Genomic DNA, 13,553 nt, shown 5'->3' on the forward strand with positions numbered 1-13,553 from the left:
TCAGAGGAGGAGGCGGGTAGCTCTAAGTATCTTTTTCCAGTGGAAGATATTTAAAAGTTTGTCAAGTCAATATATACCTCGGAACAGATTGAGATGCCACAGCAAATCCAATCTGTACAGGATAAAATGTATAGGGGTCTTCAGGGGCAGAAATCGAGAACTTTTCTGGTGCACCAGTCACTTAGGGATATGATTTTTTTCACAGTGGAAGGAACCTGAGAGGAGGTTGTTCCAGTCTAAAGGGCACAAAAGAAGATTTCCTTTTCAGTCTGAGTTTGAGGGAATTTTCTTTAAATGACCTAGGCTGGATGCCCCTCTATCACAGGTATCCAAGAGGCCAGACCTGTCTTTTAAAGACTCGGGGTTCCTTAAAGAGAAAATGGACAGGAAGGCCGACTCCTTGCTGCATAAGGCCTGGGATGCTTTAGCTTTATCATTGGGTCCAGCTGTAGCATCCACCTGTGTGCCTAATAATTTGGATGTATGGGTTCAGCGTCTGGATAATCTTCTCTTATCCGACATCCCCAAAGAGGAGATTAGGGAGTCTCTCCCACTCCTTGCCAAATCAGTGGCCTTCTTGGCTGCTGCAGCTGCAGTCTCTGTGAAAGCTGCAGCTAGGTCTTCTGCGCTCATTAATTTAGCCAGACGGGCTATCTGGCTTAAATCTTGGGAGGGGGGCCTTGCCTCCAAAAACAAACTTTGCGGCATTCCCTTTGAAGGCAAGTTCTTATTCAGTTCCTTCTTGGTGGAGGTCCTAGCACGTTCCTCTAAGAAGAGTAAACGGTTCCCTTCTTCTCAAAAGAATAAGCCACAGAATTGGAAGGCTTTTTGCGGTTTCCAGAACAAGGTTAATTTTAAAACAAACAGGCATCAGGCGTTGAAAAAGTGGTCTTTTAACAAAGATAAGCAAAAGAGGGGGACTCTTCTTGCTCCTTCAGCCCCTTCCAAGAATCCCCAGTGACGCCAGAATACTGGTAGGGGGAAGGTTGTCCCATTTCGTCAAAGAATGGGCAGAGATTTCCGACAATTCCTTTATTCTTCAGATATTGGAAAGGGGTTACAGGTTGGAATTCAAGAGTCTTCTCCTACCCCCCCCCCCCCCAAGAGATTTTTTCTTACCCATCTGCCGGGAGACCAAGAGAGACGGAAAGCCATGTTAAATCTAGTTTCCGTGTGGGAAACGGAGGGGTTATATCTCCTGTTCCAGAAAATCTTTTGCGGACCTTTCAGAAACTGGGGTGGAAAGTCAACCACACCGAAGTCTTGTCTGGTGCCCTCCCAGAGCATACTTTTCCTGGGTTATCTAATAGACCCTGTTCCCCAAAAGATTTTTCTTCCCATGGAGAACATTTTGAAACTTTTTCTCTCCATGCAGGCCTTCAAATTGCTCCCGCAGACTTCTCTTCTGCGTATCATGCAGTTATTAGGGTTAATGACTGCAGCCATGGGCCCAATTACACTCCAGACCCCTTCAGGCGTTTTTTTATACGCCATTGGGATCGCAGGAAGGGTTCTCTAGATCAGCTGGCGCAGCTGCCAAGAGGATTTTCTCAATCTCTCTTGGTGGGAGCAGCAGGAACACCTGCAGGGAGAAAAGAACTGGGCGCAACATGCTCCAGTAAAAATTACCACAGACGCCAGTCTGTGGGGCTGGGGTGCGCACTCTCAGGGCTGGCAGGCCCAGGGAGCTTGGTCGCCGGAGGAGGCAGACCGCTCTTCAAATTTCAGGGAACTACTAGCTGTAGGGAGAGCTCTCTTGGCTCTGCAAGAGAGGGTCTATTCAAGAGACCTGTTGGTTTTCTCAGACAATGCCACAACGGTGGCATACCTGAACAAGCAAGGGGGGCACTCGTTCGGAGTCACTTCTGAAGCAGCAAATTCTGTCCTGGGCAGAGATCAATGTCCCTTCAATCAGGGCAGTCCACATCAGGGGATCAGAGAATACGCTGGTGGACTGAGCAGAGTGAGCATCAGTTCCAGCTGTTGGGAGGTACATCACTGCCCGCAGTCTTCTCATTGGAGAGAGAAACAGGGTCCTTGGGGATAGATGCTCTCTCCTTCCTGTGGGATTTTGCTCTGGCCTACGCCTTCCCTTCTTTTCCCCTCTTACCTCTGATAGTTCAGAAAATTATTCAGGATTGGGCAGAAGTGGTTCTGATTGCCCCCTGGTGGCCCAGGAGGCGTTGGTTTTCCTCTCTGAAGGCCCTCTCTGTGGATCTTCCCTGGCCCCTACCAGATCAGAAGGATCTACTCCATCAGGGACCAGTGTTGCCTACAGGCCCTCAGACCTGAAGGCTGAGCGGCGCATCTTAGAGTTGAGAGGGTGTTCAGAGAAGGTTATTCAAACTATCCTGGACAGCCATATGGGAAAGTTTTATTTCCTGGCAAAGGAAATCCGGTTTAGATTCTTTTTCCACCCACTGTATATTGGAATTTTTGCACAAAGGAGTAGAGAAAGGACTATCTGTCAGCACCCTTAGGGTTCAGGTCATGGCCCTGTCTTTGTTTTCAGACCGGAAACTAGGGGAAGATCCTTTAGTCAGGAGGTTCCTTTCAGTCAGATCTAGACATGCTTCCAAGGTCATCAAACATGTGCCTCCTTGGGATCTGTCATTAGTGTTTAAATGCTCTAACAAGGGCTCCTTTTTGAGCGTTTGCATGAGGCTTTCCTGAAATTTCCTTGAAGATTTCCTTCCTTTTGGCTATTACGTCAGGAAGGATTTCTGATCTGCAGTCCCTCTCCTGTAAAGACCCCTTCCTGAGGATTTTAGAGGACAGGGTAGTGATTAGGCCTGATGCTTTCTATATTCCCAAAGTATCTTTTAACTTTCATGGGTTCCAGGAAGTAATCCTGCCTAGTTTCTGTACCTCTCCCAAGAATGCGGAGGAAAGATTTATGGGCAGATCCACATACATCTGCGCCGGGCGCAGCGTATCTAAGATACGCTACGCTGCCGTAACTTATCTTTTTTAGTTTGAATCCACAACGAATCCACGCCGTAAGTTACGGCGGCGTAGTGTATCTCTCGCGGCGTAAGGGCGCAGAATTCAAATGGCTGTGATTCGCGAATGACTTGCGCAAACGGCGCAAAAAATTCAAAATTGTACGCGGGAAGGACGGCCATACTTAACATTGAGTACGCCACCATATAGCAGCTTTAAATATACGCTGGAAAAAGCCGAACGCAAACGACGGAAAAAAATGCGCCGGCCCGACGTACGTTCGTGGATCGCCGTAAATAGCTAATTTGCATACTCAACGCGGATTTCGACGGAAATGCCACCTAGCGGCCGCCGAAAAATTGCATCTAAGATCCGACTGCGTACGAAGACGTACGCCTGTCGGATCTAGCCGAGATGCCGTCGTATCTTCTTCTTTTGAGGATTCAAAACAAAGAAACGACGCGGGAATTTTGAAATTACACCGGCGTATCAATAGATACGCCGGCGTAATTTTTTTGTGGATCTGCCCCTTAGTCTTTTAGACGTAAAGAGATGACTTCTGCGTTACCTAGAGAAATCCAGTGGGTTTAGAAGTTCCTCCCAGCTGTTGGCATTGTTCAGTGGCCCCAAGAAGGGGTCTAAAAGCTCTATTGCTAGGTGGATTAGGGAAGCTATTTGTGAAGCATACAAAGTGTCAGGTCGTATCCCTCCTTCTAGAATTAGGGCTCATTCAACGAGATCCATGGCTATGTCACGGACAGAAAGAGCGGGGGCAATATTGGGAAGACATTTCTAAAGCTGCTGTTTGGTCCTCCTCTCATTCATTTGTAAAACATTATAGAGTTCAGATGCTTTCCAGCCAGGACCTCTCCTTTTGGTAGGAAAGTGCTTCAGGCTGTCGTCCCTCCCTAAGGTATAGTATCTTGCCTATACTCTCAAGTAGCTGTCCTGGAAGGTGAGGGGGGAACCCCTGTTAGACTTGACGGTAACGACATTTCCAGGACAGCGTCTATATTCCCACCCTATTCCACTTTTCACTGGTCGACCTTGTTTACCTGGTGGTGGTGTTTTTTTTTATGTTTTCTATTTTTTCCTCTGCCGAGTGCACTTTTTGTGGAGGTTTACTTGATCTTCTGAACAACTAAGGGTCAGAGGAATGGGAGGGGCCTTTTAAATTGTATCTGATTTGTGTTTCCTGTAGAGGACGGAGCCATTCATCTCTCAAGTAGCTGTCCTGGAAGGTTCCTGGAAATACCGTTACCGGTAAGTCTAACGGGGGTTTTTTCTGCACTGAAAATGCATGCAGTGTTTTCCATGTATTGCAATGGCTCTAATTGGCTCTAGTTCACACCATGCAGTCCGTTTCCAGTGCAGAAACTGCATTTTGTGCAGGAAAAAAAAGCACACGGAACTGCGTCTGGTGTGAACTGGCCCGTAGAAGCTGGGGGGGGGGGGATTAACTATTTTCATATTACTGGGTGTAGAAACACTTTAATGTAGAGGATGCAGTAAAGCGGATGTCCGCTAAAAAAATATATTAAAAGCCAGCAGCTACAAATACTGCAGCTGCTGACTTTTAATATTAGGACACTTACCTGTCCTGGAGTCCAGCGCCTTCCGCAGCAGAGGACGAGCGATCGCTCATCACTCTTCTGCCCCCCCGCCATCCTTGGTGAGGGAACCAGGAAGTGAAGCGATCCGGCTTCACTGCCCGGTTCCTTACGGCGCATGCGCAAGTCGCGCTACGCCTGCCGATTGGCTCCCGCTGTGTACTGGGAGCCGAGTGTTCCCAGAACACAACGGTGGGGGGGGGGGGTCTGGGGGGGTGACGTCATGCTCGCAGTTTACCCGAAACTGTGTGGCTGGAAGTGGGTGCAAATACCTGTCAAATGTGACACCGGAGGGAGGGAGGGTTCCGATCAGCGGGAGTTCCACTTTAGGGGGGAGTTCCCCTTTATGGTAAAAAACCTTCGGCCTTTAAAACCACTTTAAATATAAAGACATACTATACTTATGTTCTGCTGATTAGACCAGGTCATCTGCTAAAATAATTAAGTGGCACAAATATATAAAACTGTATTGCCGCGTACACGCGATCATTTTTCGGCATGTAGAAAAAACAACGTTTTTCCAACTTCATCATTAAAACGACGTTGCCCACACACCATCGTTTTAAAAAAAATGCTCTAGCAAAGCACGTGACATACAACACGTACGACGGCACTATAAAGGGGAAGTTGCATGCGGATGACGCCACCCTTGGGGCTGCTTTAGCTGATTCTGTGTTAGTAAAAGATGATTTGCGCTCTTCTGTCTGTTACAGCGTGATGAATGTGCTTACTCCATTACGAATGGTAGTTTTACCAGAACAAGCGCTCCCGTCTCATAACTTGCTTCTGAGCATGCAGGGGTTTCTAACGTCGTTTTAGCCCACACACGATCATTTTTTAAAACGTTTAAAACGTTGTTAAAAAATGCAGCATGTTCGAAAAAAAAAAATTGACGTTTTTCTGAACCCGAAAAATGATGTGAAGCCCACACACGATCATTTTAAATGACATTTTTTAAAAACAAAGTTTTTTTCATGCCGAAAAATGATCGCGTGTACGCGGCATAAAACTTTTATAAAAACTTTGTGCTGTTTAGATGCATTTGTTCCACTGTCTTCCCAGCAATTTTAGAAATAGATTTTTAAAAACTGCAATTTTGAAATGCTGCAGTTCATTTTTTCTGGATAATTTTCATCTATTACCCAAGCATAAGCTGTAATCTTTCCTAGACAGAAGAACATGACATCTGGGAAGATTTTTTTTTTTTTCTGTATTCTGTAGCATTATCATTACTACCCCAGTGACCTAGTAAATCACTTTTTTTTTCAAGCATAAGCCAGACTCTAAAAATATATCTTGCTTTCTCTCCTCTCACCCTGAAGGTCAGGATTTGGAGTCGCACAAGAGAAAATGCTGAAAAATTTGCAAATGCTGTGGAAGGAAGCGTACGCGTGTGTTCAACCCCGCAGGAAGCAGTGACTGGTGCTGATGTAATTGTCACAGCTATGATGTCCACTGAGCCTGTTCTGTATGGTGACTGGGTCAAGCCGGGTGCACATATCAATGGTACATGTTCTTTTACCAAGAATCTGATAACATGCTTTTTTTCCCCTTCTTTTTTTTTTTTTTACAGGTTTTAATAGAATGCGGGTGTAACTGTTCTTTTGTTATTCCTACAATAAAAGTATAGGAGTGCAAAGCATTGGCGTCGGTGGCTGCAGTAGTTCCAGAAATGGTGTCGGTGTTCAGTTTGACGTCAAATTTGGATTTTGTCTTAGTCAGGCATTTGACTGAAATTCCATTTTAGTTTTAGCTGTATTTTAGTCGACTAAAATCTCTAGTATTATAAACAAAAAAAAAAGCTGTAAACTCGATTGGCTGTAATGACCTATTACCTAAATATAAAAACTTTAACAGTTCTCTGTTAATAATGAATGCAAGTAACCTTTTTATATATAAAGGCAAGTTTTGTAGGCCACTGTTAATTCTGATATCAAATTTCAATTGAATTTTAGTCCTAGTCTTTTACCTAAAATAACATTTTTAGGTTTAGTCCTAATTTTAGTCATCTGAATTTCTATATTGAAACTGCTGCAATCCAGTGGTTACAATAATAAATCCCAGCAGTACTGTCAGTAGATGAAATGACAACGGTCAGTGAAAATTATCGAAACCTCTGCTTTGGTGGTCCATGACAATATTAATTTAAGGATAAGGCCCCTTTCAGACGGACGGCTGTTTTGCCGAAGTAAAAAGCACTACCAATGTTTTGTGCTTTTCTGCTATCCACAGTTGACAAAAAAGACTGCGATTACCTGCGGTTATGTGCACATAGCTGCGCTACATCGCACCTGGACGCATTCAATTCTATTTTTTCTATTCGCACCAAACCGCATGTAACGAAATCGCACGTAAACGCTGTGTGTGAATGGGGCCATAGGAAAACATTGTGTGCTTTTAGCTGCGGTAGAAAATCCGCAGCTAAAAGCACCATTCTATCCGTCCGTCTGAAAGGGGCCTAAGTTTACTTTTGGAATATGTTGCGTGTTCCAGCTCCTGCTGCCTCTCCCCTCCCTGTGACAGTAGGTGTGAGTGAGTGAGAAACTTATATAGCGCAACACATGCGAACTGAATCGCCTCTGGGCGCTTGGTATCCATTCCCTGGGCCCTCAGAAGAGATGGGTCTTGATCTTTCTCCTGAAGGCCAGGTGGTTTACCTCCAATCGGATTGTGGTTGGTAGAGCGTTCCATAGTCTGGGTCCTTGGACCGCAAATCTTCGTTCTTTGGACTTGTACCTGGCTTTGGGTATCTGGAATAGATTTGGGTTGGTGGATCGCAGAATGCGATTGGTGTTGTTAGCTTTTAGTTTCTCGCATAGATATTGGGGGGCATTTCCCAGAATACACTTATGCGTTAGACAGAGTGCTTTGAAAGTGATTCTGTCTTTTACTGGCAACCAATGAAGGGATCTCAACGAAGGTGAGATTAATTCCCATGTTTTTTTCCCAGTCACAAGTCGAGCGGCCCTATTTTGAATGACTTGCAGACGAGTGATTTGGTATTTTGGGAGTCCAAGATAGAGGGCATTTGCATAGTCAAGTCTGGAGTTGAGAAGTGTCCCCACCACGACTGCAATGTCTTCTTTCGGGATAAAGGGGGGTGAGCCTGCGTAGTAGGCGCAGCAGATGGTGCAATCCGCTGTCTATTGACCCTATTTGTGCATCCATTGTCATGTAGGTGTCGAAGATGACTCAGACTTTTGACTTTGGTGCTGGGGGTGATGGATTGACCCAGAATGGGCGGGGGTGTCCATGTTGTTGCGGGATGATTTTTCCGGTTGGCCTGAAACAGGAGAAGTTCTGTTTTTGAGCCATTGAGTTTAAGGTAACTCTTTGTCATCCACTTTTCTATCAAAGAAAGGCATTTCTTTTGTCCGAGATGATGATCCTTTTCTTTATCGTTGCATCACGGGACACAGAGCGGCATTCATTACTATATGGGTTATATGGAGTACCTTCAGGTGATAGACACTGGCAATCTCAAACAGGAAATGCCCCTCCCTATATAACCCCCTCCCATAGGAGGAGTACCTCAGTTTTTACGCCAGTGTCTTAGGTGTTAGTCATGGTTTAGCTTGCCTCCGCATCCTTGGGATTAGGTGAGCTAACCGGTTCTGTCCAAAAAAGCCTCAGCGCTAAAGTGGTCAGTAACCGGACCCCAAACCCTTGGGGTATAGCCCATAATGCTTTTCTTTTTAGAGAGCTGGACCCTGGGCCCAGAACTTAGAAACCTTTGGGTGCCTAATGTTTTCTGTTGCCAGAGTGCTATATGGGCCCAGGACAGTGGATCCTTCATAGGAACCCAGGGCCTGAAGGTCTAGACATCCCCACCGAGATGGGGGAAGATTGGGCCTCTTGCTTGGCAAAGTCCTGCGGCATGGAGCAGGTAAGTGAGGGGAAAACTTGCGGAACTTGGTTCTTAGCAGGTTTTTTCTGGGGGGTCACAGGGGACATGCCTAAAGTTATGCACTGCATCTGGCAAACCAGTCACATATCATAAAGATAGGATGGCTCTATATGTATTATTCCCCATAAGATGTGACCTCCCTTGTAGTGTTGGAAAAGCATTGAGTGGGGCCTGTGTATAAAGTGTATGTGTGTGTCAGAGAGCTGTGCTTACCTGCAAGCCTCCAGGCGATGCTCCATTCAGTCTTCCTCCTCAGAGCAGGCAAAACGCTGACCTCCTCGTGGTTCCAGGCTGCAGGCTGCAGTTTGCTGGAGCAGAGAGGCTCCCTTCCCCCCATCCCCCCCCCCCCCCTGTCGGGAGGGGCATTTCCTGTTTGAGATTGCTGGGGGGGAAGGGCGGGTCAGTGGCTTAAGGAAGGGGCGGCCCTTCCTTGTTTGTTCCATATAGCTCATTCAATACTTTGGAACTGGGGAGGAAAGACCAGAACGGCAAGCACGGGGCGCCGAGGACACACAGTGGCCAGAAAGAATATTGCAGTCTTCAGAAAACTGTTTTCAAGCCTAGGAATAGGCTGTTTCTTTTCCATCTCATAGTTTTTCTTGCAATACTACTCAGGGGGACAGAATGTTTTTTCTTTCCTAGATTTGAAAAAAAAAAAGATTTTTTTTTGAAAAAAAAAGTGTCATCTAGGGGAGAGGAAGCATTTTTTTATCCCCCAAACAGGTGTTTGGGCATTTAACTATTTATAAGTCCCAGGTACCAATAAGTAGCAGGTGTACCTCGGTATTGTACCATGGCATCAAGAAACAAGTCAGAGGGTACAAGAGGTGGGGATTCCCCCAGAGAGTCTGAGGTCTCGGACAAAGCTATGCCGCTGCTTTCCCCACAGGGAGCCTTGGGGCCATCGGGATCTGGGGCTGGAGCTGACGCGAGTCAGTCCAACCCTAAGATGGTCACGGAGGAGGTATTACTCACCTCTTTAAAAGAGATGCAGAAAAGCATGGGAAAAATGATAGCCGCAGCTATGCGGGGCAGTAAGCGGAATAGATCTCCGTCGCCCGAGCGCGGACCCTCAGAGGAGGAGGTCCTTTCCTCAGGGGAATTGGACGACCTCTTGGACAAGGACCAAGTAGGTTCAGGGATCGAGGATCCGGATACAGAGGAGTCTGGGGCAGTCTCCCTGAGGGAGAGCTGGTGGATTCAAGGATTGTCGGACTTGGTCCATAAGGCATTCAACTTGCCAGTACCAGATCTCCAGGTATCGACGGTTTCAGCTTTGGGCTCACTGAGGGCGCCTCAAAGCAATGCTGTGTTTCCGATCCATCCTCTATTAGAGGGAGTTTTGTTCCAAGATTGGAACAAGCCAGATAAGATCTTCTTACCACCTAAAAGATTCTCTGTCCTATATCCTATGGAAGATAAATTTTCCAAAAGATGGGCTACTCCTGCAGTGGACGCAGCCATCTCATGTGTTAACAAATCGTTAACATGCCCTGTAGAAAACATACAGGTGTTCAAGGATCCAGTTGATAAGCGCTTGGAAGCACTACTTAAGAACTCCTTCACTGCTGCAGGGGCAGTAGTACAGCCAGCTGTGGCCGCGATTGGGGTTGCTCAAGCATTATCGGATCAATTTAAGCAGATGCTTAAACTTATTCCTGCTCAGCAGGCAGAAGAATTTTCGGATGTCCCTAAGGCCATATGTTTTACGGTAGACGCAATCAAGGATTCTATCCAGCAAGCGTCACGTTTATCGTTATCCCTTATCCATATGAGAAGACTCTTATGGTTAAAAAGCTGGGAGGCTGAGCCCCCATGCAAGAAGCTCCTGGTAGGGTTCCCCTTCCATGGAGGACGACTCTTCGGAGAAGACCTAGATAAATACATTCAGACCATTTCAAACGGCAAGAGTACTCTCTTGCCAACTAAGAAGAAGGTTCAGGGGCCTGCGTTTAAACGACAGTATTCCCCTGGGCAGGGGCCCTCTAATACTAAGCAGTATCGACGGCCTCCTGCAAAAGCAAGCTTCGGCTTCAACAGCAGATCACAAGGACAGGCTGTTAGAGGCAAAAGGCAGTGGTTTCGCAAACCAGCAAAACCAGCCCCCAAGCCAACCTTATGAAGGGGCGCCCCCACCCACGAAGGTGGGGGGAAGGCTGCGACTCTTTTCAGAGATTTGGGAAGCCAGCATTCCCGACGAGTGGGTACGGTCTTCCGTGGCCACAGGCTACAAACTAGATTTCCTAAGGTTTCCTCCTCCTCATTTCCAGGAGTCGAGGATTCCAAACGATCCGGAGAAGGGAGCCGCATTAAGATCGGCATTAGATCATCTACTTTCCCAGGAAGTAATAGTAGAGGTACCAGTCCTGGAACAGGGGCTGGGCTTCTACTCCAACCTATTCATCATCCCAAAGTCCAATGGAGATGTCAGGCCAATTTTGGACCTAAAGATGGTAAATGCATACCTAAAGGTCCGCTCATTTCGGATGGAATCCGTGCGGTCAGCAGCTGCCACACTCCAAAGGGACGACTTCATGGCGTCCATAGACATAAAGGATGCCTACCTTCATGTTCCAATTTATCAGCCACATCAAAGATATCTACGCTTCATGGTGGCTTCACGTCATTTCCAATTCGTGGCGCTTCCCTTCGGGTTGGCTACGGCCCCCCGGGTGTTCACGAAGGTCCTAGCTCCAATCCTAGCCAAGCTAAGGATCCAAGGGGTCACGATCCTAGCATACCTGGACGACCTCCTAGTCATAGATCACTCGTCTCCCGGCTGGGAGCGAGCAGTGGCCCTCACGGTCCAATACCTCGAGAGGTTCGGCTGGGTCCTAAATCGAGAAAAGTCATCCTACTGGTTCTAAGCAAAAAGGAACCGACTATTCGCCTAAGTATGAGGTTACTAGGCAAGATGGTGGCCACATTCGAGGCGGTACCATACGCCCAGAGCCACACTCGCATCCTGCAGGCAGCCATTCTGTCAGCATGGAGCAGAAGGCCACAGGCCTTGGATATCCCGTTGCCGCTCTCATCAAGAGTCCGACAAAGTCTGTGTTGGTGGTTAGACCCTCAGAATCTACTGAAGGGGAAGTCTTTCAGCCCAGTGGCTTGGAAGATAGTGACCACAGACGCCAGCCTGACGGGCTGGGGAGCAATTTTGGATGGTTGCACTCGCCAAGGTACTTGGGCAAAGCTAGAGAAGCAGTTGCCCATCAACATCTTGGAGCTCAGAGCTGCTCGACTAGCCCTCAGGGCTTGGACGTCAAAATTGCAGGGGTTCCCGGTGAGAATTCAATCAGACAATGCCACGGCCGTGGCATACATAAATCACCAAGGGGGAACCAGGAGTCAAGCCGCTCAGAGAGAGGTGAGCTTGATTCTCCTATGGGCAGAGGCTCATGTGCCCTGCATATCGGCAATATTTATTCCAGGAGTGGACAACTTTCAGGCGGACTTCTTAAGCCGCCAGACTCTATGGCCGGGGGAATGGTCTCTGCATCCACAAGTCTTTCAAGCACTCTGCCAAAGATGGGGAGTGCCGGACGTGGATATCATGGCATCGAGACTCAACAAGAAGCTAGACGGGTTCATGTCCCGCTCAAGGGATCCGATGGCCTGCGGAACCGATGCGCTGGTTTGACCTTGGCATCAGTTCAAACTGCTTTATGCGTTTCCCCCGCTCCAGTTACTACCCCGCCTGCTGCGCAGGATCCGGGTGGAGCACATACCAGTTATCCTGGTAGCTCCAGCATGGCCCAGAAGGGCATGGTACTCACTAATCCTAAGGATGGTAGTGGGAGACCCTTGGACTCTGCCTCTAAGGCCAGACCTGCTATCGCAAGGTCCGATCCTCCACCCTGCCTTACGGCATCTAGATTTGACGGCCTGGAGGCTGAATCCCTGATTCTCAGGGGTAGAGGTCTGTCTCAGAAAGTAATCTCTACCCTAATCAGAGCCAGGAAACCGGTCTCTAGGGTGATTTATCACAGGGTCTGGAAGGCCTATGTAGGCTGGTGTGAGTCCAAACTTTGGCTTCCTCGCAAGTTCACCATCGATAGAGTTTTAAGTTTTCTCCAGCTAGGAGTGGATAAGGGATTGGCATTAAGCACAATCAAGGGACAGATCTCAGCTCTGTCAGTGTGGTTTCAGCGGCCGCTGGCCACCCACTCGCTGGTTAAGACCTTCCTTCAAGGGGTCTTACGTATTAAACCTCCTGTTAAATCCCCGCTTTGTCCGTGGGATTTAAATCTTGTTCTGTCAAGTTTACAGAAACAACCGTTTGAGCCGTTGGCTGAAATTCCTTTGGTTTTACTGACAAGGAAGTTAGTATTTTTGGTCGCCATAGTTTCCGCAAGAAGAGTATCGGAACTGGCGGCCTTATCCTGTAAGGAACCATATCTTATTTTTCATAAGGACAGGGTCGTTCTACGCCCTCATCCTTCCTTCCTACCGAAGGTTATATCCAGTTTTCATTTGAACCAGGATTTGGTATTACCATCCTTCTTCCCTAAACCTACTTCCAGAAAGGAAGGGTTGCTGCATACCTTGGATATTGTCAGGGCCATGAAGGCCTATCTTAAAGCTACAAAGAAGATCCGGAAAACGGATGTGCTGTTCATTTTACCGGATGGGCCCAAGAAGGGGCAGGCAGCTGCAAAGTCCACCATTTCTAGGTGGATTAAGCAATTAATCACTCAGGCCTACGGCTTGAAGGGGTTGCCTCCTCCAGTATCATTAAAGGCTCATTCTACTAGAGCCAGGGGCGCCTCCTGGGCAGCACACCACCAGATCTCTATGGCTCAAGTTTGCAAGGCGGCAACCTGGTCTTCTGTCCACACATTTACAAAATTCTACAAGTTGGACGTAAGAAGGAATACTGATACTGCCTTCAGGCAGGCAGTGCTGCAGGCTGCAGTTTGAGACCCTCGGATTCCGGGGGCTCCTCTTTTTTTGAGTTAAATTTAAAATTTAAGATTATTTTTCTCAACTAAGTTGGATTTATTATGATTTGAGTATATCTCTAAATTAAATCCTTTTGTCTTGGAGATGTTCTCCCTCCCCTCATTGTAAGCATTGCTTTGGGACATCCC

At 47.3% G+C, this 13,553-nt stretch overlaps 1 protein-coding gene across 1 annotated transcript in view; it reads left to right on the forward strand.

Annotated features, from left to right (window-relative positions):
- CRYM (crystallin mu) overlaps positions 1-13,553 on the forward strand; it is a 61,309-nt gene that overhangs the window by 17,013 nt on the left and 30,743 nt on the right. Inside the window, exon 5 of the mRNA XM_040356842.1 lies at positions 5,876-6,059. Within this exon, the coding sequence (XP_040212776.1) occupies positions 5,876-6,059 (184 nt within the window). The remainder of the gene's footprint in view (positions 1-5,875; positions 6,060-13,553) is intronic.

The sequence above is a fragment of the Rana temporaria genome, chromosome 6, assembly GCF_905171775.1.
Source record: "Rana temporaria chromosome 6, aRanTem1.1, whole genome shotgun sequence".
In the NCBI taxonomy this organism is placed as follows: Eukaryota; Metazoa; Chordata; class Amphibia; order Anura; family Ranidae; genus Rana; species Rana temporaria.